Genomic DNA, 27338 nt, shown 5'->3' with positions numbered 1-27338 from the left:
AGGTAGGAACATTTAATGTTAACAATATTTAACACCCAACCTATGCTTCCAAAGGGAAAATCACTCTGCAGAGAGGATCTCATACTGGCAGTACCCTTACCCTCACTTCCCAGCAGAGGAAAAGGAGGTGAAGCTGTCAGCAGGCACCACAGAGCCTCCGCTGGGATCACGTCTAGACGTGTGGTGCTGGGAGAGCTCCTCAGGCACCCGAGGCATCTGCCCAGGGCTGGCAGATGTGACAGGGACCCCTGGGAGCTGCTTTGCTCCCTCTCTGCTCCCTCCTGGAGCGGCAGCTGGAGGCCACAAACACCCAGGGGCACCTCCAGCAGCTCTGCACATCTGCCCGGGCGGCTGAGCCGAGCCTGCAGTGCCTGTGTGTGACCCCAGCTCTGACCTCTGGTTCTCCTCCTGAGCACAGGATCAACCACAACCATCACAGGATGGGCTTCTACCAGACCATTGCCCCACAAATGTGTCACCAGGGCAGAGAACTGGGGCTGCATCCACTTTTTCAGCTGTGCTTAAATTAATTTCAGACCCTCTCAGTGTGAATTCGCTGTTCAACAGAGGCTGCTGTACCTAAAACCACAGGCTGAGCTGGGGGCCTGTGGCTGCCTGCAGGGACTCACACAGGGATAACCATGAGTGCAAAGATTGCAGGGGGTTCAGGGTCTGGGAGCAGCAGGAGCCCAGGTCCTGGTGATCCCTGCACTGGAACCTGTGGTGTGGCTCAGGCTGCTGTTGCCCTTCCCGGGCATGGAGCTGGCAAAGGCATTCCCTGTCCCGTGCTCCTGTCCCAGGCTGTGGAGTCTGGACTGCTCGGGTGCCCTGGCAGTGGAGAAAGGAGAAGCTGTTGGTGCTGGAGCTGGCCTGGGTGACCTCCACCCCTCCTGCCCCAGCAGCCTGGCAGCAGGGCAGCGCCACTCCGGACAAACAGCCCTTGTTCCAAGGCCCCGGAACAGAACCCAGCTCCCTGCCAGCTCCCTGCCAGCTGCACCCAGGACAAACACTCCAAGCCTCCTTCCGCAGCCCGAGGTCAGGCTGGCAGCGAGGGGACAGCGGGGCGCTCCCCGGAGCCCCGCGGTGCCAGCCAGGACACCCGGCTGTCCCTGTGCCTCAAGTGGGGCAGCAAATCCTGCACAGCTCACTGGGCACTGCCCGCCTGCTCATCCCTATGCAGAAATGCAGATTTCCCTCTTTTCCACCCTTTCCAAGGTCTGACTTCCCAACTTCCCTTTTCTGTTGTGATTGTTCTCGTCCCTGCAGAGCGATTCCCATGGCAGGCACAGGTAATTCTGAGCTGACTCTTTGTTGACCTAAACAAGTGTATAAAAGTGTATAAAAATTCCAAATTGTGGCTCTAAGATAAATAATTAAACATCCCTCTCCCTCCCCCCCATATTCTATTGCTGGAAAAAAGAAGCCATCTCACTCAGACTGGAGTAATCCACTGGATTTAATGCATTTTTTTTTTTCCAAACCCAGAGAATGTCACCACAAATCCAAATTCCATCCAGCATTTTTTTGTCCCAAAGTTTCTCCTGGACATTTATTTCAAAATGGTCTACATTAAGCCAAAGGAAGAGCATTTTAAAGCAATGCAGGTATTGTTTCTTCAAAAGGAAAAATAAAGTCTGATATTCTAAAACCAGCAACAGCCACAGCCAGAACAGAGCTGGGACAGACCCCACAGGCAGCAACACGCGCTCAGCTTCAACCCAAATGTGCACTTTGTACACAATGAAAGTGAAAATAAAGAGCAGTATCAGAAACAGCTCCATGACTTGGGATTTTCAGAACGAATCCAGTGCTGGGAGCGGAATATTGTGGACACTCTGCTCATTGACAGGGATTTACTGGGTGGGCAGAAGCCCACAGGACTGCCCTGAGGCAGCAGCTTCACACAGGTCATTAATTGGGAAATAACACAAAACCAGGGAGCAACAAGTGGGAGCCCGGTTTAAGTCCTTAATAGGAATTGGGAAGAGAGCAGTGAGGAGGATTTCCCCTGCTTTCACTGGAGAAAGGCTGTTCCCAAAGCACCACACAGGGTTAAATGTCACCCATTTGGGACACTGAACAGAGCACCCCAAGTGCTGGGGGTGATGAGTGGACTGTGCCACCAGCCCTGTTTATCTCCAGGCTCCAAATGTCTCTCCCTCACACTTTCAGATGTTTTCCACCCAGCTTCCCAACCACACTCAGCTCGCTCCGGCAGTGTCCCTGCCCATCCCTGTGACTTTCTTCAGGTCACTGGTTAATGAGAGGAGTTCCTGCTGAATGCCCCTGGAGCACAGAGCCAGCCCCAGCCCATCCCTGCCCCATCCACTTGCACAACACGTCCTGGGTCACTCACACTTCCTGAGGCACCACCCTGGCGCTCCTCCAGCTGCTCCCCGGAGCAGCCAGGGGTCAGTGCCAAAGGCCAGGGGGGCAATTCACTTCCCAGAGTCCCCATAGCTCCAGAGGGGCTCACACGGGGCTGTGCTGGCTCTGGACACAGCAGGGCCTCTCCAGGTTGCTCAGGGATAATCTGGACCCATGCCTGGCCTGCCTGGTGCCCCAGAGGGAAAACAGACCAAAACAACTCAGCACAACACTCATTTACAGAAGTGCTTGGGCAGAAGGGAACAGCAAGGACATGCTCATGTCCCCTCGGAGCAGATTTAATGGGGAGACTGTACCTGGATGTTCTGAGGGACAGGAATAGGGCAGGGATTTATCTGTGTCCTCCACGGAGCCTCACTCCTCATCCCACACTCCTCCCAGGCTGCCCAGAGAAGCTGTGGCTGCCCCTGGATCCCTGGAGGTGTCCAAGGCCAGGCTGGACAGGGCCTGGGAGCACCCTGGGGTAGTGGAAGGAGTCCTTGCCCATGGAATGAGATGCTCTTTAAAGCCCCTTCCCACCCAAATCATTCTGGGATTCAATGATTCCCTAAATCCTGCTCCTGACCCAGCTCTGACAAGAGACTGAGGTAGCCTTGAAAGAGAACAGTCCTGCTTGAATCAGGCCCCAAAAATATATTAAAATGCATGGAAACCTCAAAAAAAAAAAAAAAAAAAAAAAGGGAGCAGAGCAAGGTCCCGAATCCCTTATAAATAGCAGCAGAAAGCAGAGACATTTATCAGCGTCTCTCCAAGCCGAGCCGGCTCCTTGCCAGAAAGACAGAGCCAAAGGCATCAGTCCCTCACTCCCCTTCTGCTAATTGTAAATTCAAGTTTAATGCCAAACCCACAGAATGCCAGATCGGACTGGTCTCTCAAGCAGAAAGCTAAATCATACATATTGCTGTGTCTGAGCTGAATTCCTCGCACAGAACGGAAGGAAGAGGGCTCTGGAATAAAGCAGAATCATTGAGATTCCGAGAGGGCTCAGCCTCCCGCAGACAGCTCGTGTGTGCTGGCAGCAGGAGAGGGAGGGGATTCCACAGTCAGACAGAGTTACTGGGACTCCATCTGACCCCATTTGTTTGGAAAGCACAGGAATCCTCCCCAAAAGGTAGCACTGCCTGCCCCTTGGGCACAGGGTGTTACACAACAGAGCCCTCACACTTCCTATCGCTCTCACAGAAGCACACCGAGTCACTGAATCCAGTCACTTGTGTTTAATTTTCTGGATATTCTGCAGGAGTTTGAAGTGTCTCCTCCCTCCTGTTGCACAAGGTGAGGGGAGCCCTGAGCCCTCTCTGCCCCACAACTGGCAGCCCTGCTCCCAACACACACACACCCATCACACACACACGTTTTTCCTGTATTTTCCATAGAGGAAAGAGCCTGTAGGACACAGGAGATTAAGGGATGACACTTCCAGGCTGCAAGCAGCACATTAATTTAGTAAAGGACAGAGTCAGGAGCACCATTGGCAGAGGTTTCCCAAATCTTTCCCCACTCACAATTTGCACCCATGAGCTGTCCAGACTCCACTTCTGCATGTTCAAGGCACTTTGGAAACGCAGCATAGAAAAGTTTTATAAAAAGTTTTACTTGGAAAACAAGGAAGAACAATGACGTAACTGCAGACAACAATAATAAAATTAACAAAATGCTAATGGCTACCCATTGCTTTGTCCTTGTTGATATAAAAAGTGTAACATCAGATCCAGTGTACAAATACAAAAAAAATTGTGCATAATAAATGTACTATAGTACTGTACATACAGCATAAACCGTTCAATGAGAATGAATTAAATATACCTATTTGTCTCCTGACTTGGAAGACAAAAGAATAAAGTTCTAAAGTCCTAGAGTCAGTGTATAAACCCTTTCCAGGGGCTGAATCACGAGCCAACGGTATCCCTGAAAATCAGCAGAGTCAAATATTCCCTTAGTGGAAGCCATTATTCATGGGACTGCTGGTTATGATAAACTAGGAGAAAAAACTACAACGTATCAACCGAGCCAACGTTAAATCCAGACCGAGTTCTTCCCATCTCCTGACTTGCTACTGGCACTGCTTTTGTTTGAGCCTGCTTTGGATTTCTTCCCTCTGGAACTGCTGGGGTTGTTTTGGTTGTTGTAAGCCTGGATAGCAAGGTCCAGGCGGTCCTGAGCCACTTTGATTTCCCTCTGCAGGATCTCCAGGTCGGCAGGAATGTTCCCTTCGTTGCTGCCATACTGCTGTTCCTGAGCTATGTTGGCTTTGTTCTGCTTGTAGGCCACCTTGGCGTTGGACAGCTCCGTGCACTGCATCTGCTCCGGCTTCAGCGCGATGTTGTAGCCCGGGGGAGCCGACGGCGTGTTCCAGGTGAAGGGGTAGTTAAAGGTCCCAGAGTCAACCAGCTCCTTCTTCTTGGCATTCAGCGTGTCCCGGATGGTGCCAAACCCCAAGTGCAGCATCTCCCAGACATTGAGGAGCAGACACATGCAGCTCACCCCGTACATTATGAGCAGGAAAATGGTTTTTTCGGTTGGCCTGGAAATGAAACAATCGACGTTGTGCGGGCAGGGCTTCCTGCTGCACACAAACACGGGGCTCACCTGGAAGCCGTACAGGAAATACTGCCCCACCAGGAAGCCAACCTCAAACAGGGCCCTGGCCAGGAGCTGCAGGACATAAATCCTCATGAGCCCGTCCTCCCGGATCTGCCGCCGGCCGTCGTGCTTGGCTTTGGCGGGGCTCTGCTTCTCTTTACTCTCCCGGACGCTCTCCACCTCTATCTCCGGGTACATCATCGGGTCTTCCTCGTGGTCACCCTCAGCTTCCTCCAAGCCCCGGTGCTGTTTCCAGCGGATGGGCAAGCTCCTCCTCCTGGCTCTCCTGCTGGCTTCGCTGTGCTCCACCATCCGGGCGATTTTATGGATGGCGTAGCCTAAGTACAGCACCGAGGGAGTGGCCACGAGAATGATCTGGAACACCCAGAACCTGACGTGCGAGAGAGGGGCGAAGGAGTCGTAGCAGACGTTCTCGCAGCCAGGCTGCTCCGTGTTGCACACAAACTTGCTCTGTTCATCGTAATAAATGGATTCTCCTCCCACAGCAATTAGGACAATCCGAAACACAATCAACACTGTCAGCCAGATTTTGCCAACAAAGGTTGAGTGGTTCTGGATCTCCTCTAACAGGCGGGTCAGAAAACTCCAACTCATGGTGGTCAAATGAGTTTATCTAAAAAACAAACAGAACCCCCAAATATTTATGAGTTTATCAGCTCGAGCCTAAATGGTTCATACTCAACCAAGAGAGTCTGAAAACTCCAGACTTTTATACTCAGCCCATCCATGTTTGTGAGCATCACCTGCTATCGGGATCCAGCTGCCAGAGTTTGCTTGAAGATTCTACGTCTCCTCCGCAGGCTTTTGAGGAATCTGCTGTAAGAAAAAGTAGCAGTTCAGTATCTTTTCATTAAAATATGTGCTCCCAAAGCTACTCCCCAGCCCAAGAGAGAGGCACAGCTGCTCTGTGTGTCACAGGTTGATTTAGAGTGGAAGCTGGAGACTCCACAACACAGTGGATGGGAAGACAAGTGCCCATGAGATTTTTGGGTTCTGTTGGCTACATCCTGCCACTGGCAAGGGGATTTATTTGAATTTGTCAAGGCCTGGGCTGGTGATCATGCTCTCAACCCATGGGAGACATGGTTGTGTCCAAGGGCAGTACCAGCTGTCCTAATTCAGGAAAGGATGGCCCAGCCCACCTGTGATGCAAAGGCAGGACAACCTGGTGGCCTGAGCAGTGTCACCCTGCAGGGCCAGCCTATGGACAGGGCTGGGCCAAGGAATTTCTAGCTATGCTCAAACCATCCTGGGGATAGATTTGGGTTCAACCCCTCTGGGAGTCTCAAAATCTTCCTCCCAGGTTGAGAAAGGATTCCAGTGTGGGTTTTGTAGTGAAAAGCTGGTTAGAAATAGTTACCTGTCAAAACTTTTAGAAGAGCTGGTGCACAGAAGTGAGTGGTGGGTGGGTGAGGGGAGGAGGGACGGCGCTGGCAGGAGCTGAGCAAGCGCCGGAACTGCCGGGCCTGGCCACACTCCTGAGCAATTTGGCAACTCTGCCAAATTCCAATGGCTGCAGATTCCAGGTTGCCCAGAGAAGCTGTGGCTGCCCCTGGATCCCTGGAAGTGTTCAAGTGCTCCAGGTTGGATGGGGCTTGGAGCAGCCTGGGACAGTGGAAGGTTCCTGCCCACGGCAGGAGGTGGCACTGGATGGGCTGCAAGGTCCTTTCCAACTCAAACCGTTCCATCATTCCAGGATAAATTTGCAATCGTAACAATAAAAATCACATCCTTGGAAACTCCCATCTGGCAACACTTTGAACAAACCCCAGGAACACTGCAGGCCCTCCTGGAGCCCAAGGAGTGAAAGTAAAACACAGGAGGAACTGCTGGACACTGTTAGAGCAACAGGGGATGAGGCATCTTTCAGATCTTTGATGATGTCAAGTATCAGTTTGTTAAAGATTATTAAAAGAAATTATTACATCAGAACAACATTTGGTGACAGATCCTGAACCCAGAACTGGACAAACCTCCAGCACTCGGATCTTAGAAGTGATTTATTCTTAACCCAAAAAAGTTCCAGGAGACTGGAAGAAAACTAGTACTCGGAACTATTCAACTTCTTCCACAAAACTACAGAGCTGTTTATAGGCAAAATAATGAAAGGTGAGGAGATGCAAGCAATGCAGAATTAAAGGATATAAATGTGATCTCCCTCTGGTGGAATTCAGTGTTTCACTGAAAAGCCAGGAACAGGGATATGGTGTGGATGGGCTGTGCAGGACATTTGATTTATCACTTCATAACAGTGGGAGGAAAAAAATAGCACAGGAGAGTATTAAAAAAGGCCATATAAAGTGATCAGAAGTAACAAAAGTCTTGACAAATGATTCCCACATTAGGTCCAAGATCAGTTCCATAATTACAGCAGTTCTGAAACTGCGGGATCTTCCCAAGCTCAACTGGGGAGTGGCTGCTGATAAAATGGGCCCATGGGACACGAGTTTGAAGGCTGAGAACTGGAGATGAGAGTCACCAGTGGTACAGGAAACACAGATTGCTGGGGAGGCTGAGGCCTTTGGGACAGCCCCACTGCCTGAACCTCACTCAGGGCATCTCAGGGCCAGCAGAGCAGGGTTTTGTAACAGGAGGAGAAGCTGCTGTGGGTGTCAGTTAACAGGGGAATTGATCAGGGATGATCAGGATGATGAAGGATCAGGGGCTCAAGGAGAGCTGCTGATATGGTGTAGGTGATGGATGTGACCTCTGGCTGTGTCACCTGCAATCAGGAGCTGGGGGGTGATCTTACCTCCTTGTTAGCGAGACAGCCCCGGGCGCCTGCGGCCGCATCCTTCAGCACTTGCTCCAACATCAGAGAGTGGACACAGGAGGCTCAAAACCAGCTGAGGGATGGGGAAGATGCCTAAAAGTGAGTGATTTAGAGAGATCAATTTGTTTAGTTGGGAAACAGGAGGAAAATGAAAGTGAATCCCAGAAGCAAGGAGTCAGGATCATGATATGTCATCAAAATTACCAATTAGAACAAAATTCCCCAGCCCTCCCTCAGGTGGACAGGCCACCTGCACTCAGCCCTGAAGAAGGACATGTTTAAACCAGATGTGTTCCATAGATAACAGCTATTAGGGGTGCATGCAATCCTCCCAAGGCTTCCATCCAAGCTCCTCTTCAACACAACCCTGCTGCCACCGTTCCATAGAGCACTGGCTGAAATAACACATTTTTAACAGGCAAAGAGAAGTTCCAGTCCCAGTGCAGCCCCTTCCTGCAGCAGGGGCTCAGCACCCCCATTTCAGAAAGGCACCCAAGTCCAGCTCTGCCACCCAAGTTCTGTGTTAGTGAGATGAGACAGTGCTTCAGACATCCCACACTCAGCACTTCCCACTCAGATTCAGAGTCCAGATGAGGGCCAGTGAGTCTGGGGGTCCAATGGGCAGCAAAGGGAGGTGAACCCCACATCTTGAACAGGAGGTTAACAGAGGAGAGGAGCCCCAATACCCCCCTCCCACCACACTGCTCTGCCTATCTCATCACCCTGGACACCAACAGGACAGGCATGTCCCCACTGACACCTCGTGATTCATCAACTAAAACAGAGACAAAACCCAAAGGAGTTTAAGAGGTTAATTCTTATTCCCTGAAAATGTCAGGGCCACGCTTTTCACTCAAAGTAAACTACTAAGTAAATTTGAAATTAATTAAACACTGTTGCCAATGTAAATTTGGAGTAACAGCAGGAAGCAGCCTTTAAATTTTCATATATTGTCACATTCCTCAGCAGTTAAGGGCAGGAAGTTTGAAATGAGTGCAGATTTCAGTATGAGAATCTTTACTTTTAGACAAGCTGCTACCTTCCATCTAAGAAATTTCTTCAAGGTACATGCCAGCTTTTCACTGTGCATCTTCTACCTGCAGACAGGCAGCAACAACACACAGAAATCAATCCTGTGATTCCCTGAATTCCACCAGTTGTTCCAATGCAGAGTGCCAGATCTATGTACAGACTTGTGCTGGGCTTCCCACAGCCCTGGGATGCAGGAGGATTTACCCAACCTGTGCTGAACAACCAGGACCTGCCAATTAGTGAGTCCTGGGAGCTCTGAAGCTGCCCAAGAGCTGATTCTCTTTGCCAACAAAGTGTCACTTTGTCCATTTAGTCCTAGTCCTGAGTAGAGCTGCTGGGACAAACATGGGAGAACCCATGAGCAGGCAGAGAAGTTCCTGGGCTTTAAGGAAATACTTTGGTTCAAGCAAAATGACCAGTCATTACCATCTTGGAGAGGTTCAGCCCATCCAAATTAAATGCAGTACAAACCCAAGAACTTCCAAGAGGAATTCCAGTGGTGTCCTTCTGTTCTGTGGGATCAGCCAAGGTTAGAGGGGCACGTTGTGCCTCTCCACCATGTGCTGCAGCACCCAGACACATCACAGTAACCTTCACCCAACATACACCCGCGCTCCTGCATCTGTTGTTTCTGGCAACATTTAACTCAATAATTTTCCAATGTTTGAAAGAAAAGTCTATGGACACTGACACGCATCTGAGAAAGGCAGAATGTCAGCAATTTCAGCTAATTTAAGTCATGCCAGAAAGTGCATTTGAGAGAGACTTTCATTTCTTGTATTTGTCATAAGTTCATTTCAGCACTTCCAGCGGAGGAGGCTCCTTGGAGCGGGCAGGATCCATGATGAAATATCAAGAGGCTTATCTCTGACAGCAGGCTGGCTCCCGAATTAAAGCTTTGCAGGCACTGACATCCAGAGAGAATGAAGAAGAATTTGGAGCAGGTACATGGGAAAAAAGAAATCAGCTTCAGGTGAAGAATTTCTGGAGTTAACATGGCTGTTGTTCACATACAGCCAGGGAATGGCCCCTCAGGTGTGCCCCCTCCTCTACCCAACCCATGAGGGGCTGCATATGAATTTAAACATTTAACATTTAAAATTTCACCTCCTTTCAGCTTTCTCCTCAAACAGTGATGACCTCCCACCACTCAGGGTGGGAAGAACTGCCCCATGGAGCAGCAGATGCTGTAAAATGGATAGGACAGCTGAGGTGTGGCAGGGACAGCAGTGGGGCAGGAGGAAGCTGCAATGCTCCAGCAGCGTTCCCATTGCCCTGAGATGGAGGGCACTTGGAGGGCAGGACAGTCATCACCAAGTGGTGTAAGGCAGCTTCATTTCAGGCTGTCAAATCCCAAACACCTTCAGAACCATCTCCTGGCTGTATCCTGGCACAGCCCAACACAAACTGGAGCCCCTTGGAACAGCCCAGTACAAACTGGAGCCCCTTGGCACAGCCCAGTACAAACTGGAGCCCCTTGGCACAGCCCAGTACAAACTGGAGCCCCTTGGAACAGCCCAGCACAAACTGGAGCCCCTTGGAACAGCCCAGCACAAACTGGAGCCCCTTGGCACAGCCCAGCACAAACTGGAGCCCCTTGGCACAGCCCAGTACAAACTGGAGCCCCTTGGAACAGCCCAGCACAAACTGGAGCCCCTTGGCACAGCCCAGTACAAACTGGAGCCCCTTGGCACAGCCCAGAACAAACTGGAGCCCCTTGGCACAGCCCAGTACAAACTGGAGCCCCTTGGAACAGCCCAGAACAAACTGGAGCCCCTTGGCACAGCCCAGTACAAACTGGAGCCCCTTGGAACAGCCCAGCACAAACTGGAGCTCCTTGGAACAGCCCAGAACAAAGCAGCAGCTACAGCCCAGAGCACCTGAGCATGAGGGTGCAGGGAGTGCTGGTGTGGTTGGGCATTAGGCAGCCTGTGAGGATCACAGAGCTGGACTGGATGATCCATGTGGACCCCAGCCAGTCCAAGTTCTTCTGTTTCTGTGGTACCAGGACTCAATTCATGTCATTCCATCAGTGACAGAAGTGGGGCTGGGCACAGCCTCAGCATGTCCAAGGATGGCACCAAGCTGAGGGGCACAGATACCCTGCAGGGAAGGGATGCCATCCCCAGGGATCCTGACAGCCTGGAGGAGAAGGCCCCTGGGAACCTCATGAACTTCAGCAAGGCCAACTGGAGGGTCCTGGACCTGGGCTGGGGCAATCCCCAACAGCAGCACAGACTGGGGGTGGGTGGATGGAGAGCAATCCTGCAGGGAAGGACTTGGGGACACTGAGGATGAAGAACAGGACGTGAACCAGCAAGAGACCAGAAATCCAACTGTCCCCTGGGCTGCATCCAAAGCAATGTGGGCAGCAGGCAAAGGGGGAATTCTCTGGAGCCCCCAGCATGGAACAGACATGGACCTGTTGGAGGGAGTCCCCAGAGATGCTCCAAGGGACCACCTCTGCTATGGAGACAGGCTGGGACCATAGGGGGTGTTCAGCATGGAGAAGGAAAGGCCCCTGGGGAGAACATCTTGTGATCTTTCAGTATAAATGGAGCTTGTAAGAAAAATGGGGACCTTTTATCAAGGCTTACAGTGACAAGACAAGGGACAATGCTTTTAAACTATGAGTGGGCAGGGTTAGAGGGACATTAGAGATATTTAAAGTGACAGTGGGGATATCCTGGTACAGGGTGCCCAGAGCAGGTGTAGCTGCCCCATCCCTCTCTGGAAGTGTCCAAGGCCAGACTGGATGGATTCTAGTGGAAAGTGTCCCTGCCCTTTGATGGCAGGGAGTGGTGGAGGGTCCCTAAATTTCCATATTTCACCAGCACCTCCTCAGACAAGGCTTCTCTGCAGGCTTCGTAGCCTCGAGGCAGTTGTTAAGCAGAATGAATGTATCTACAGAAGAATTTTTTCCTCCCTAAATTATGTCTTCTCAGGTCATGCTAATGAAATTTGATTCATTTATTAATGATTTATTTGTTTTGTTTTGTTTTGTTTTCAAGCAGTTTGAAAAGACATGTGCTGAGCAGGAAAAAAAAAGAAGAAATGCATGGCAATTCTGTTGTTAATCAAAAGAGGTTTCATGCTGCATGAAAGTGAAATTGGGCCCACAGGCTAATTAAAATAGTATTTGAATTAGGATGAATGAATAATTAGCATTATTCATTCAGCTCTCATTTACATTGAAAAGTAAGACATTACATGATTTACAAGTACTTTTGAGGAAGCAAAGGGGCTCCTTTTTTTTTTTTTTAAACCTGGAAAACGAGTAAGGCTTTACTGCTCAAGAAAGCAGAGAGCACTGGAATGGTGCAAACACATCCCAAATCCTGGTCACCCTTGTGCTGATGCCACCTGCATTCCCTGAGCAGCAATTCCAGTGTCCATTCTCCTGAGTGACACAAGGGAAAGGATGTGGGGATATCCCTGGGACAAGACAACTCACAGCTATCATCCTTCTATCCTCCATGGAGGAAGTGGGTTTAATCACCACAAATTTTACTCCAATTTTCAGCAATAAAGATGAAAAGGAATAAGAAAAGTGCACTGAATTTTATTTCTAATCTTACAGAATACTTGGGAAGGAAAAGACTGGGACTTTTTTTGGAGAGGACACAGTGCTCTTTCAAATAAATCCTCTGTCATCTTGCAGGGGTCACGTGGCAACAGCAGAGAATGGTTTGGAAAAAGCCACAATGTCAATGTCAATTTGGAAACCATTTCTGAATGGTGTCTTCCAATCCCAGGCATGCTAACAAGGCTCTGCTGATTCCCAGACCAATCCCCTGAGTCTACAAAACCCTATGTTGAATTAGGAGACCACACATCCTATGTGGGATATAAATAGAACAGAAAAATATGGGTAAGAGGTAGGGATATAATAAGATTCTTGTGCTGTCAAAAAAATAAAGATGTCAAGTACGTATCTTTTTGAAAATCAACATATACCCACCCGAGCATTCAGCTTACAGATAAACTGGAATTTGCAGCTAAGACATGAACCTCCGGTCGCCTCGGCGTGCCCTCTAGGTACTGCTAACATGGGAAGCCAAGTGACAATTTTAGCAACACTCCCCCGCAGTGACAAAATTCAAATGAAATCACAACGTGTTTTGTGCTGGCCCAAACCAGCTTTTCACTGCACCTACAGCAAGCGTGCTGCTGCAGGAAGCGGCGTGTCCAGGGCAGGCAGCGCGGAACGCGCGGATCCCGGCGCGGAACGGCCCGAGCAGCACGAGGACAGGGCGAGCTGAGCCTGACTCGAGTTCATCTCAGAGCAGGAGCCTGCAGTGACAACAGGCTCCACGGAAAATGGAGGCTGGGCTGTACAATCTCTGTCACCTCGTGAGGTTTTTGGAGGCCTGTTGTGGGGTCTGTGTCAGCCTGAATCCCTTCACGCACACTCAGCAAACAGCATCCCTTCCAAAGGATGGGAGCAAGGTGTTTCATCCCGGACACCAGGAGAATGAGCTCCCAGTTTGGCACTTCTTGTAGCCTGACAGCAGCCTGAGGCTGCTCCTCACACCCATCCTGCTGATGCCAGGTATCAGGAGGCAGCAGGAGCCCCAGGTGATGGCAGCACTGTGGGGATGTGAAATGTGATCAAGGAGCAAACAAAGTGGTCAGAGACACTGAAACGCCGGCTCTGTGAGCAGCCCCGGCCACAGCGACACCAGAGCCTGGGGAAGCAGCACAGTGCTGGAGCCTGCAGCAGGAACAAATCCCCTCCTTCACAACCTGCTGCCAGATGAGGAATAATCCAGCAAGGAAGAGCTACTGGAGCTCAGAACCAACCCAGTGTTTACTCCACCAGTGCCCCCCCTCTCTCCCAGCCTCACACATCTCACAGCTCTTCTCCACCACACTTTAACCCCACTGAGCCTGGATGGTTTGAGCAGCTCCCGTAGGAACTGGGCTCCTGCAGCACTGGCAGGTCCAGCATGACCCACCAGGCCCTGCCTGCTCCTGGCCCTGGTGCTGCTGTGCTTGTTCTCCATGCAGAGGGGCCAGGGAAGCACAGGAAAGCTCCCTGTGTTCAGCTGGATGTTGAAAACAAGGAATTGCAGGGGAGGTAAAAGACAAATTTTTTTTTTAAAATATTTTAAATCTGAAGTTCAAGCCATACTAGAGAAAACACCCAACACTGCTGTTCTGAGATCAAGACCAAGTGTTTAACTGAATCCTGAGCTCTTGGATTGCCAGCCCAGGCTGTCTGCAGACAACAGGGCTGGGGACTGATACTCTTAAAATCCAAAGATCTGGAGGGCATCCTCGAGAAAGACTGTTCATCAGACTGTGTGAGCGTGGCTCCAGGTACACAGAACACTCCTCCTGAGTGTGAGCTGTCAATTCCCATTCTCCCATCCCACAGGGATCCTGAAGGCTTTTCCATGAGGTGATCACACACAGTCAGCACTCATCTCCCAAACACCAGAGTTCTCCTTCCTACGAGCAGCTCCTGCATCAGGCATCCATCTGATGAGGCACCACGTGCTCCTCGGCTCAGGGCTACTAAACCCTGGCTCAGACACACAATGTGTAACCTCTTGAGGAAACGTGAGACCAAACACCCCAACACTGACTGGTGTGAGGCTGTGAGAGCCCCTTTGTAAGTGACTGAGATTACTTCAGTCACTTCTGAAGGTGATTAACCTCTAAGTTTCCTTGTACCAAATGAATCGAGGCATATTTCAGAAATGTGCAATGTTCTGATAACTGGTAGTTTAAACCACCATATTTTACATCCCAAAACAGGATCAACCAGAGCAGGTTGGAAGGCCCATGTCCAGCCAGGTTTTAAATATTTCTGAGGCTGGAGACACCACAAGCTCTCTGGGCAGCCTGATCCTATTAAACACATCCAGAGATAGAAACCCCACAAGCATTGAAAAGTCATTTTGGGCAGTCTGATCCTCTATCTGACCACACTAACAGCAAAAAAAAACTTTTCTTATGTTTAAGTGGCATTTTCTTTGCATCAATTTGACATCACCATTCACTGGGTACCAAGGAGAACAGTCTGAGCAACTGCAACAGGAGCAAAGCAATTTAGTAATTTTTCCTGTAAGGATGAACATAATAGAGAAGGGACAAGTTGCAGGGACTTGTGCCACACAAACAAGTGAAACTGTGACCTGAGATCCTTCCCCCTGCCAGTGTGGGACAGCTGCCACACAGTGCTACTCAAACTGGCATGATATAACACAATACATTATTAAAATATTAAAAATATTGTACTGCTGCCTGTTGGGAATCGTGTTCTCAGCAGTTATTTTAACAAATATGCCAAATGGAAAGGTAAAGATGGAAAAAATGCAGTGGGGAGAATGACAAAAGGCAGGTCCTGAGTGGCCAACAGGAATTCAAGCGAGAGTGATGGATTTGGGCTGGGGTTCCTGCACACACCTGCCAATGAACCCCAGGGACTCAGCCCCTTTCAGGACACACTTGCCAGTCAGGGAACAGCAGAGGGAAAGAAAGGGCAGGAGAGTGTCCTGCTGCAAACTCTGCCTGTGTGGGCAGGCCCAGCAGCAGCTCTGCCACTCAGGGCTGCACCCAGGACACGCAGAGGTGAGCAGAGCCCGGACAATGCAAACCCACCTGTGACACCCAGGGAACAGCAGCACCTGGGCCCACCCCACCCCTCTGACCACAGCCCCAAGCACTGCAGCGAGGCAAGAAGGACCAATCCTTCCCTGGACAGACCCACAAGGGTCCAAAGGGAAGAACACACGGCACACACAGAAGCTCTGGGTGTTGCATCCCCAGGAAGCACTGAGGGACAGGTGCTGCTGGGGAGCAGGAGCCTTTGGACAGGCTGCAGCATCCATGCACTTACCTGGATCCCTCTCTGGCAGCGAGGTGTGGGGAAGGCCATCCTCACTCCCATACCGTTCCAGTCAGGCATCAGAGAGATTTCCCTGCCTTGATGTGATTAGTGATTCAAATAACCACAACATCCCTTTAACTACACCCGATTCCACTGCAGCCAACGGCTCCACAGCGTTTCCCCACCGGGCTCCTCCTCTGCGCTCAGAGGGATGAGTGTCAAAAGAAAATGACACACTGGAGGCAGCTGACCCAAATATCACTCTCATGGCCATTTCGGGAAAGGAGAGAGAAGCCAAAAGAGAGCAATTCTGTCGTCTCCTGTACATCAGAATCAAAGGCTCTCACTTGGCTGAGCGGGAGGCAATCGGATGGGGATGAGCACCTAATGCTCCCACCACCATCTTATGACAGTCAGGAGAAACTATGACAGTGTTTGCTTCATAGATAAGCCTCAAAAACTACCATGAACAGCTTGTAAATGAAACAGATACCACGCACCCCGACACAGTCTGCCACAATGTCCCCAGTCACCCATCCTGCAACGTGGCAGCTGCTTCTCTGACCCACATTCAAAAAAAAGAGTTTTATTCCCCAGCTTGTCTGGTCTAGTGGGAGCCACTGCCTCAGCCTACAACAAATCCACATCACATTTTCTACAGCAGCAGCCCTGCAGAGAGGTAGGGATGTTCAGAGGCAGAGGAGGACACTGCAAACCAAAGCCTCACCACTGCAAATCCTCCCCGCCATGCTGGTGCTTTCAGACCACCCAGCACTTGGAACAGCTCTGCTGAACTGGATTGTGCCAGTGCTGGGACACAGAGGAGCAGAGAACTTTGCAGCCCCCTCTGACTTCAACTCTGCCTCTCCCCAGGTGGAGAGCACCAAACTGAGCAGGACAGCAGCCAGCCGTGCCAAATGGCATAACAATCCATGAGGATGGAGTTGGGATGGACAGCCAAGGACAGCACCTTGCCAGAGAACAGGTCCACAACAAGCCAGCACCTCACTCTACTGCTGCTTCAACTTCTCCCAAGTGCTGCTAAACCACAGAAACAGCTGAAGAGTTTTGTTTCAATAAAGTTGGTCTTACACACAGTTTATTCTGAGACAAGGAGCAGAGTAAGGCAACAGATTGCCATACTGGCAATAAAATGTTACTCCAGCTTGAGTTCAACAGGAGTCTTAACAGCTTTATTTTGCCAAAGATAAAATTTAGAATATAAATATGCACAGAGATTCACTAAGTGACTTATTTGTTGAAAAAAAATATAAAATCTTGTAATGAAATAAGAAACATAAAACTGTCCTTTTCTGAAAGACTTGAATACTTGGAGACCCCCTTGGGAAGAGACCTGAAGCACTGATGAACTCTCTATGCTCCATCACTCCAGCTGGGAAACACACACACACACACCAACTGGGGCTTTTCCCCCTGAGAACAGCTGGAAATAACTCTTATTTTATGAAAGGAGGCCAGAAGCCTTTTCCCAGTGACAGGCACGCTGCACCAAACACACAGTGGCAGACGGGTCAGTTTTTCCACCTGACTGATTTCCCTGGCCAAGGATTTTATCTGACTTATTATCGACACAAATTGGGACAATTAGAAGCAAACTGAAGGCAGATCCCCAGTGCTTAAGTCAGGCATGAGACTGACAGGGGAGCACCAAGGGGACCTGGGGATGGTGTGTACTGTGTTGTGGGGCTGCTGGAAAAACCCACTGAGACACTGCGGCCACAACTATGGTCAGGGAGACAGTGCCAGGCTTCCCCCAGCTTCTTATTTCCAAGCCCCCAGCTTCTTATTTCCAAGCTTCCAAGATTTCAGCAGGCTGGTGATGTCCTGTTAGTCACTGAGTGAAATTCATGTTTATTCTGTAATGCTCTCTTCAAGCTCCAAGGAGGAGCCAGCAGATGACCTCTATCTGGCATGACCTGGGAATGCACAAGGGCTGGGCCACTTCCTAACCAGAGCCCAGCAGGTCTGCTCGAAAAAAACCTTCTTAATACAAAGGGTAATTGAGCATCTGCTGTATCACAGCCCATCCACTCTCACAAAGGGGAATTAGCTGCAGATAAGATCATTCCTGATAAGGAACCCCTGGCTGTTTGGTGGATTCTCATTAAGGTAATCACTCTGCCAAACACAGTCACAGACTGGCTTGGGTTGGAAGGGACCTAAAAGCCCAACCAGTGCCACTCCTGCCATGACAGGGACACCTCCCACTGTCCCAGGCTGCCCCAAGCCCTGTCCAGCCTGGCCTTGGACACTTCCAGGGATCCAGGAGCACCCACGGCTTCTCTGGGCACCCTGTGCCAGGGCCTCACCACTCTCATGGTAAAATGTCCCATCTAACCCTGCCCTCTCTCAGTGTTGTCCCTTGTCCTGTCACTACAGGCCCTGGTAAAAAGGCCCCATTTTTCTTCTAAGCCCCTTTATAAGCTGAAAGGCCACAGTGAGGTCTCCTAAGAGCTTTCTCTTCTCCAGCTGAACACCCCCAGCTCTCCCAGCCCATCTCCAGAGCAGAGCTGTTCCAGCCCTCAGACCATCCCTGCTTCAGATTCCCACCTGCACCTTGACAGTCTTCCCACAGCAAGCCACCATCAGGAACAGACTCAGCTTTAAAGTCACTAAAAGAGATGATAAACCCATCCAGGGAAAATGATGTGACTCCTTTACATACAACTCACAGCACCAGGAACAGCTCCAGGCTCTTTGCCAGCCCTTTCCCCTGGGACTCATTGGGAACTGGTTCCCAGTGCAGGGACTGGAGTGGAGGTCACGGAGCAGAGCCAAACTGAGGAGTCAGAGCAGGGTGGGCTGGGGTTCACTGAGAGGTTAATGGAGTGTAGAGATGGACCCCAGCCCATGTACACCCATTCCTAAAACTGTCTTGGGACAGGGAAGCAACTGCCATGTCAACCCTGCAAGACAGGGGTTGTGAAGAAAATCCTGGCAAAGTGTATTTCTCCAAAGCAAACATTCACACAGGACTCATGACACAGAGAATTAATGGGCACTGATTCTCTGTACAAATACAATAAACCAGGGGAAATTCAGTGTGGCTTCTAGGTCCCAGCCCCACAGAGGGCTCCAGATCTTCTGGGTTTTAACCTCTGTGAGTCTCTCTCATCTGAGGCTTCCTGTGGGGACCCCAAAAGGTCACTGGAAAAGGGACTGTCCCTGTATGGAGAGACAACTGGGTGGGAGACAAGGGAGCAGGAGTAAACAGTCATTTCCTGCAAGGGGAATTTCAGAGCAGGGGTCACAGGGAGAGGCTGGGACCTGTGCCAGGCTAGGACACTGTCTGGATGTGACCCAGGATCCTGGTGGAAATATTCAAGGGGAGGTGGATAAGCAACCATGAAGAGCAGCACAGGGACCATATTTATTATGCAAAAAAAATGGCAGATGGAATTCCACATGGATAAAGTGATGCATACATTGAATAAAAAAATTAAATCTCAATTTCAACTAAAAATAGATATGCCCTGAGATAGCCTCAGTAAGCAGGAGGTCTTGGGGCTGTCAGGCTGCTCTGTGAATGCTCTGGCACTGCTCAGCACAGCTCCAAACAGCATTTCACCAGTGTCAGAGGACAAGCACACCCAGCACACGCTGCCGTGCCACCATCTGCCCGTGACACACATCCATGGTGTCCCTGAGTGCCCATGGCTCACCCATGGTGGGGGGCTCTGGTCACTCTGCCATGTCCCCATGGCTCACCCATGGTGTGGGGGCTCTGGTCACTCTGCCATATCCCCATGGCTCACCCATGGTGGGGGGCTCTGGTCACTCTGCCATATCCCCATGGCTCACCCACAGTGAGGGGCTCTGGTCACTCTGCCATGTCCCCATGGCTCACCCATGGTGGGGGGCTCTGGTCACTCTGCCATGTCCCCATGGCTCACCCATGGTGAGGGGCTCTGGTCACTCTGGCCAGCTCCTATCACTGGAACAGAGAACAGAAGGAGCTTGGGGAAGAGGTACAGAGTGGCTGGTGGGGGAAGGACAGTGAAAAAAGCAAGGCTGAGGGCAGAAACAGGCAGGGAGCTGTGAGACCCAGAGTAACCTGGAGAAGGAAAACCCCTCAAAAACTGAAAGCCAGAGCAGTGCCTCAGGCAAGGGTAGGTCTGTAGGCACAAAGCAGCTGCATGTTGAGAGAATCCAGAGCTTATTCCATGCTCTGCTGCAGCCCTCACATGGGACAGGTCAGAAACAGGACTCTGAAGCAGGCAAGATTCCATCTGATCCATGTGGCTGTTCCAAAGGAGCCGGGAGCGAGGGAGTCTGAGGTGTTGGGGAAAAGCCTCTCCATGAACCAGCTGAAAGAGAGGCACCAGCAGACGCCAAAGGGAACAGAAATGCTACAAGGGGCTGTTAGTCACTGCTCAGTTCCAGCCCCCTGGAATTCTGTATGTGCCAGACGATCCCGGGCAATTGGAACACCTGAAGGGCAGCGATGATTTATTTCTGTCCACGGCTCTCCGGCACAACCCTCCAGGGAATCGGATTCCACAGACACCCAGATCGATACGCTTTGGTCACAGATTGCAAAGAGAGCAAGAACAGGCAAGGAATACAAACCAAGCTGGGGACTGACTGAGGAGGAGGCTCCAAGTCAGCTCCAGAAGGAGCAAAGACTTCATGCGAACCAAGGAATAAAGATAATTTCCATATGGCTCTGTGGAAGTTCGCTGTGTGCTTCCTCCCAAACACTTCAATTTTATTTTGCTTTATAATATCTCAGGAATCACAGTTTCCACCACGAACATTCGTCTCATTTCAAAATAGTTTAACTCCATATCTGAGTACGAGCTGAGCAACTCCTGCGAATGAGTCTGCTGCAAGTAAAATTCAGCCATTTCTCAACTACTTCAATGTTTACCATGAGAATCAGGAGATTTTTAGATTTTTAAGAGGACATGCTGCATGCAGGGCAGCACAACTGCAAGACACATTAGGAATTTTTAACTATTTTAATTTTATGCCATTAAAAAATGTACTGACACCAAGGCCAGCCCCATGTGCACAACCTACACCACCCCCTTGTCTGCCTACAGACACATCTCTAACCTCATGCAGCGCTGGGTGTCATCTTTGTCCCTGAATCCACAGCAGAGCCAGGCTTCCAGGAGTTAACAAGGAGTCAAAACTCCCCCTCGAGGGAACATGGGCATACACAAGACATACAGTCACCCTTCCAGGCTCTTGACTATTTTAAGCATGAGAGAGATGCAGAACTTCGCAGGCGATGGTTTGTTCCGAGTCTGGCAGGGCTGCACCACTCACGCCGGGATGTCACCGCGGGCGGGAGCTCCATCCCCCGCTGCCACCAGCATCATCCCTCATCCTGTAGGAGCTGCATTCCCGAGGCACACCACAGCCAGACCCATGTGTAGACCCAGAAGTCATTTTTCTACATTCCTTCATCAGAAAAGCAAAGTGGACAGAAGCATCCCCAAGACGTAGCACTTTTCAGGAAGACTTTGGGGATGTTCAGAGGAGAGGGAATGCTGTGCACAGCCACCTACAAGGCAAACACTGCACCCCAGGACTGCAGATTAATGGCTGAGCAGGACACCAGAGCAGGGACTCCATGGAAAATAAGCAAATGCAGTTGTCAGCCTCCTCCAGTGCCACCGACTGCAACATTCGGACTGGAAAGGACACGAGGCACAATCTGCTGGTCATCCATATGGATGCCTCCCTCCCTCCCTCCTTCAGTCCTCCTCAGTATCTCAATCGAGGTCAGGCACGCACACTCAGACTCGTTTTCTGACAAATTTGTAACTAAAAAGCTGGAACTAATAACTGGAAGAGCCCAAAGCTGGTTTCATGGACTTGTTTAGGCAAAAAAGCTGGCTGACTCCACCAATTTCCATCTAGGCAAGGTAATAGAGAGAAATCCTACACTCCTGTGTAAAAATGTAAATCCCAGCTCAGTGAGTCATTTAAGCACATGCCTAATGCAAAGCCTGAAACAAATCCTGCTAATAATCCAGGCTGCTCTCTTATTTACAGCTAGGCATGGCTTGAGTACCTGGATGATCTGGAAATACCCCCGAGCCCCCGGAAAAGAGCCTAAACCAGGCTGGTCTGGGAATTAATCACAGTGGTATGAGCAGAAGTGCTAATATGAACCGGGGGAGGACTGTGTGTGTGTGTGTATGTGTGTGCTGAAGCATCTGTTCAAGTTTAGGCATATAAAACATTTTTCAGCCCAATGACTCCAGAGGGAAATGCCTCATACATCAGCTCATCTGAGTCAATTTTTCCATCACATTTCCTTTAATACAGTTTTGTCCATAAATACACTATTTGTTTTTTCCAAATATAGATTTTTATTTATAGCCAGAAAACCTTGTAACTTGTGTTATTGCTTAAAGCCCTGGGTTCTGTTTTGAAATGGAAACACATTCTTTCTTGAAACAGAATCATTGAGGAATTACTGGCCAGTACTGAGGTATGAAACCAAGTTCTCTATGTTTGCAGAAGGAAAAGGCATTTTCTTTTTGCTCCAATATTTGCCATTCTCCGAGGAATCACCAGTAAGATCACAACTGCCCAGCCACAAATTGCATGTCAATTATCCCACACCACATCCAGGCACTTTCACCTTAAATCTTCATTTTACACCGAAACAAAGTTAAGTTTTTAAAAATCCCAACCAGATCTTCCAGACAGTCCCGAATTTGGGGAGAACTGTGCGTCACTACCCAAACAGAGATAACAATTCATATTTATGGTATGAGGAGGTCAGAAAAGGAAATGTTAACATTGCCCTTTCCCCTCCAAGGAGCATTTTGGAGATAAATTCCTTTTTGTAGCTTTTAATGGAAAGCAATGAGCCTTCCAAAACCAGGACCAAGAATGGGCAGTGAATGGGAAATCTGGTGATTTTAACATTTTAAAAACATGGGTTGTTTTCAAGAATGGAATTTACATATTGAGCAATACCAAACACAGCAAGAAAAATGTGATTTAATACAATTTGACCATTATTAACCATAACTTGAGTCAATAACAAGCACAGCCTGTTATTCCATGGCACAAGCACGGGACAGTGGAATTGCACTCCCGCTGCTGCGGGAAATGCCGAGACCAGCTGGAAACACTGATAAATGCCAGGGGCTTCTGCAATAAAACCTTCACTCCCTTCCAAAGCAGGGCACACAGAGGTGGCCGTGCAGCCACCCATGAGGGGCTGGCACCAGGATCCAGGGACCATCTGTATCTCAGGGAGTCTCCCTACCTGCTGGGCAGGAATGCGCTTCCCTGCTCAGGTCAGCAGGGACAAAGAAGAGCCACCATAAAAATCAGGGAATAGTAATGGAACATTACTAATTACTATTACTAATGGAATTTTTAACAGCAATAATTTGCTTTCTATTAAGCAGATTAAGAATACATAAATCTGGAGCACAAGTCAACTCTGTGGAGTGGCAGCACAGAATACAAAGGCTGGAAGCAGGGTGGGAGCAAAGAATCACCTTCCCCCTAATGAGGCAGCAGCGCCCATCCCCCGGGACCGACAACAAAGGGGTCCATTATCCACTGGAGGGTTTCACTCCAAGTGGTTAATGATTGCTACCCTTGTCCGAGTTCCTGCTGGGGTTCAGGGAATCCTGTCCCAGCAGGAAGGGTGAGGCACGAAAGAGGTACCTTGTACAAGGCAACGCTCCTTGTGATTTCCATGCTTAAAAAAGGTGCTGGAAATCTGAAGTGGTGTAAGGAAAGAGCCACAAGATCAGCCCCTTCTCCCCAGCTCCATGCTGGTGGTGAGGCTGCAGCATGATTTCTGAGAATCACAGAATATCCTGAGCTGGAAAAGACCCACAAGGATTATCCAAGTCCAACTCCCGATTCCATCGCTTCTTTCCTCAGCCGGCGGCTCCTTGCAGGTGCCAATGACCACAAATCACCAAAATTCACCTCAGCGAGCAGGGTCTGCCTGGGCTCACACACTCTGTGGTGTTCCAGCAGCTCTCCACGGAAATCTCACCATTCCATAAGGACTGCTCACCCTCCAGCATCACAGCTGGGTCAGGAACGAGGTGGCAGCGGCACCACCGAGCCCTTGTGGCTCCAGATTCCTCGGCTACAGCTCCCCAGAAAAACACCAAGGCACTGGATTTTCAGTGATTCAATCCATAACACATCTCAGGAAAGCACCTTCTGGATTATCCAACCCCTAACTGGGTGTTTCTAAGCTGCTCTGTTGGTCCTAAGTGGCTGGTTCACACCCAGGTACAACCTCAGGCATCGGATCTCATCCTTTCCTTGGCAAAAGGGGTGGATGAGGAAAGTTTGGGGATTTTTTTGACTCACAGAAGTTGCTAGCAGTCAGCAAATTACTAAATCAACAAATTTAGACGTTAAAATTCATCACAAACTCTCCATCAGTGATTTCACAGCTTATAAGGAATTTGTTCTTGTAAACTACTGTAAACCATCCAAACCCAGAAAATACTTTTTAAGATAGTTTCATCTAAGCAATGTAATTCCCACACCAATTACCTTTAGAACAACATAATTCTTTAGAAAAACTATGCCTATAATTAAAATTCACCAGGGTATACCAAAATCTTTACTAAATTCTTAAAATTGGTCTCAATTTGCCCAGCATCTGGGTTTTAACTTTCCCCCAACCGAGGGCTAGCACCCCTGGAATTCCTCACCTCCCGCACATTCCCAACCCTCTTGGGGCTCCTCTCTGCCTTGTTCAAAGCAAGGGCTGTGCTCTCAGTCCTCCACCCAAATTTTCCAGTTATTTATTGGTATTTGCATCACTTGCACATTATCTGTGATGAGTTGGGTGTTTGCTTTGAAGTGAGGGGCTAAAACAGTCCCTAATGAAGGGCTAAGGATAGAACACATCTAGAAAAGAGGTATTTCACGACAATTCCTTGTCTAGAATCCTGCATTCACACCTGTGAATTGTTTTTAAAAACTTAAAAATTGTAATATTGGTGTATGAATGAAGGAAACACTAAGATCTGTAAATAGAAATGTTTTTATTAGCAATAACTCAATGGTCCCCGCCATCAATGGTAGGACAAACTTACAAACTCTATAGTCTAAAAGCACTAAAGGCAGTCAGACCCTTTGGTAAGGGAATAGCCTGTCAATAAAATGTTTTTAATAACTTTCCAGCACTCAAACTGATCTAAACCTTGATAAACCCATTTCAAAAGGACAAGAGGTGCTTGGTGACAAACCACGGAGCAGCTGGTCATGTTTCCACCACAGTCTAAAAACCATAGACACTCTTGTAAAACAAGTTCCATGTGATGTGAAACCTCCAAAGGGACGTGTCACCGTGCTCCTGCTTTGCCCCATGCACCGGCATTTCAATTTGGAAATGTCGGATAAATTCCTGAATCTCAGAAATACCCTGCAAAGGGCTCTTCACATGGAAGGAGCCAGAGAAAGGCTCAAGGGCAGACCCCACACTCAGCCCAGCCCCAGCCCCTCAGCTCTTACCTGGCCGCCTCGGTGCCCGCAGACATGGTGAGAGCTCCGGCCAGCGCCGGCTGCCACGGGGAGAGCCCAGCACCGCAAGTGCTGCAGCTCGGGGTCACTGAGGACCAGCCCCTCGCTGGAGCTCTGGCATTCGCCAGACACCAAAATGTGGGACAGCTCAGCCCACCCCCACTGAGCCCTGCAGAGCCACCAGTGACCACAGAGCTCCGTCCCCGCTGCTCCCCAGAGCTGCGGAAGTGCCGGAGTTAATGCAAGCACTGCTGCAAATCCAGGACTTTCCCTCCGAGTAAGGCTCAAATTCCCTTTTAAAACTCCTTACCTATCCTGCTTCCCAGCGCCGAGCTGACCTGTTCCCTCAGGAAAGCACAAGCACAACTTTGGAACAGACTTGGAAAGTACCAATAATACAGAGAAGGGCACCTTGCGTTTTCCTAAACACGAGTCTTGACAGAAAACAACAACTTTCTGCCTTAAATGACCTGAAGAAAGGAATGTTTGGTAACTGCACTGACAGCTGGTTCATTGAACATCCCTGAAACACAGATTTCTAACAGGAAGGGACAGTTTGGGGTTTTTCTTAACCAATTATCCTTGACTTAGAGCAGGCAGGAGATATGGAAATAATAACAACAATCAACGGTCTGTCAGATAGAATGGTTTTGTTCTCCCTTTCATTTCCAAATACCAAACAAACACCCAATGAAAAATCAGAACCTGGTGGTACCAACTGTTGCTCCAGAATCCATACACTATATCCATGCCCTAATTAATCCCTATGAACTATCTCCTATTTGTAATTAATTTGACAGCGGAACAAAATCAGCACTTCACTGGGAAGCAAGGTCACACTGACCAGGAAGTGTCAGGACTAATTCCTACTAACAGAAATGAGAGTTGGCTTTAAAAGGCCAGTAAAAATAGCTGCACAAGTGTCATTCTTGTGAAATTTTATGACGCTGGGTGAAAGTTAGGCCCAAAGGAAGCCAAAACTCTCATCTGATACAAGAGCGGGATTCTTCTCATGGTACTCTGCATTTGGGTCAAGCGGAGAATCACAGAATGTCCTCAGTGAGACACACAAGGTCATCGAGCCCAACCGATGGCCCTACACAGGACACCCTCAACAATCCCACCACGTGCCTGAGAGCTTTGTCCGAACACTCCTGAAGCTGGAGAAGCATTTCCTCGAGCAATGCCAAAGCGCACGGCTGCGGCCCGTCAGCTTGAGGCAGGGCAGGCTCCGGCTGCCAGCAGCGTTATCAAGGTTTATCCGGGCAAGGAATTCTGAGCAGGAGCTGCTGCTTCCAGGGACTGCTGACACCGGGAATCCGTGAGCCCCGTCCTGGCCGGAGCCGGGAGGGACACGGGGGTGACACAGCAGGAGGACACGGGGGTGACACGGGACGGGAGGAGGACACGGCGGTGACACGGCAAGAGGCCCCGGGGGTGACACGGGTGGCGTCTCCCGGTGCGATCGCTCCGTTCCCGCGCTCGGCAGCGCGGGGAGCGCTCCGCTCGTCACCGAGGGGCTCGACACGTGCAGCCGCGGGCCGGCACCCGGCGCTCCGCCCGGGAAAGCCCCTCAGGCATCACTTCCCTCGGGATAAACACTCCGGAGAGGCCCGGCCCGGAGCGCGGAAGGCAGAGGGGAACGGGGAGGACGCGGGGGGATGGCACCGGCCCCTCGCGGCGGCACCGGCGGCGCCCGGCTCATCCCGGCTCGGTCCCTCCGGGCTCCCGGCTCCCTCAGCCCGCCGCGGCTCCTTCCCCTCGGGGCCCGCGGCCGCGCTCGGGCTCCCGCCTCCCGGTGCCCCCGGAACGGCCGCTCGGTCCCCTCAGCCTCCTGCCGTCCCCCGTGGCTCCGGCCCCTCGGGTGGCGCCGCTCGGTGCCCTCAGGCCCCCGCCCGGCCCGGCCCGGCCCCGCCGCGCCCTCAGCCCCACTCACCGGGTCCGGCCCGTGGCGGCGCCGGGGCCCCTCGGCCGCCGAGCCCGGGCGGGGGGCGCGGGGCGCATGCGCGGAGCCCCCTCAGCGCGCGCGGGCCGGGGCGGGCGGGGACGGAGGGACCCGGGCGGGACAGGGACACGGGACTGGGGTCGGGAGGGGACAGGGACAGGGGACTGGGGTCGGGAGTGGGGACAGGGACTGGGGTCGGGAGGGGACAGGGACACGGGACTGGGGTCGGGAGGGGGACAGGGACACGGGACTGGGGTCAG

At 50.5% G+C, this 27338-nt stretch overlaps 1 protein-coding gene across 3 annotated transcripts; it reads right to left on the bottom strand.

Moving 5' to 3' along the window:
* Positions 1-1438: 1438 nt before the first annotated feature.
* GJC1 (gap junction protein gamma 1) lies at positions 1439-27141 on the bottom strand. 3 transcript variants are annotated; one of them, XM_086864793.1, is made up of 4 exons: positions 27070-27141; positions 7745-7858; positions 5736-5808; positions 1439-5605 (listed from the first exon to the last, which is right to left on the bottom strand). In XM_086864793.1, the coding sequence occupies exon 4, from the start codon at positions 5584-5586 to the stop codon at positions 4405-4407; it is 1182 nt and encodes a 393-aa protein (XP_086720919.1). In that variant the 5' UTR covers positions 5587-5605; positions 5736-5808; positions 7745-7858; positions 27070-27141; the 3' UTR covers positions 1439-4404. The 3 variants fall into 3 exon arrangements, with proteins under 3 accessions (XP_086720919.1, XP_086720920.1, XP_023798474.1); XM_086864794.1 differs by having other exon boundaries at positions 5736-5805; XM_023942706.2 differs by lacking the exon at positions 27070-27141 and adding an exon at positions 25125-25264.
* Positions 27142-27338: the final 197 nt, after the last annotated feature.

The sequence above is a fragment of the Cyanistes caeruleus genome, chromosome 27, assembly GCF_971803275.1.
Source record: "Cyanistes caeruleus chromosome 27, bCyaCae1.hap1.1, whole genome shotgun sequence".
Taxonomy (NCBI): domain Eukaryota; kingdom Metazoa; phylum Chordata; class Aves; order Passeriformes; family Paridae; genus Cyanistes; species Cyanistes caeruleus.
The sequence above is the reverse complement of the archived record's forward strand: the minus strand, read 5'-3'. Positions and strand labels throughout refer to the sequence as shown.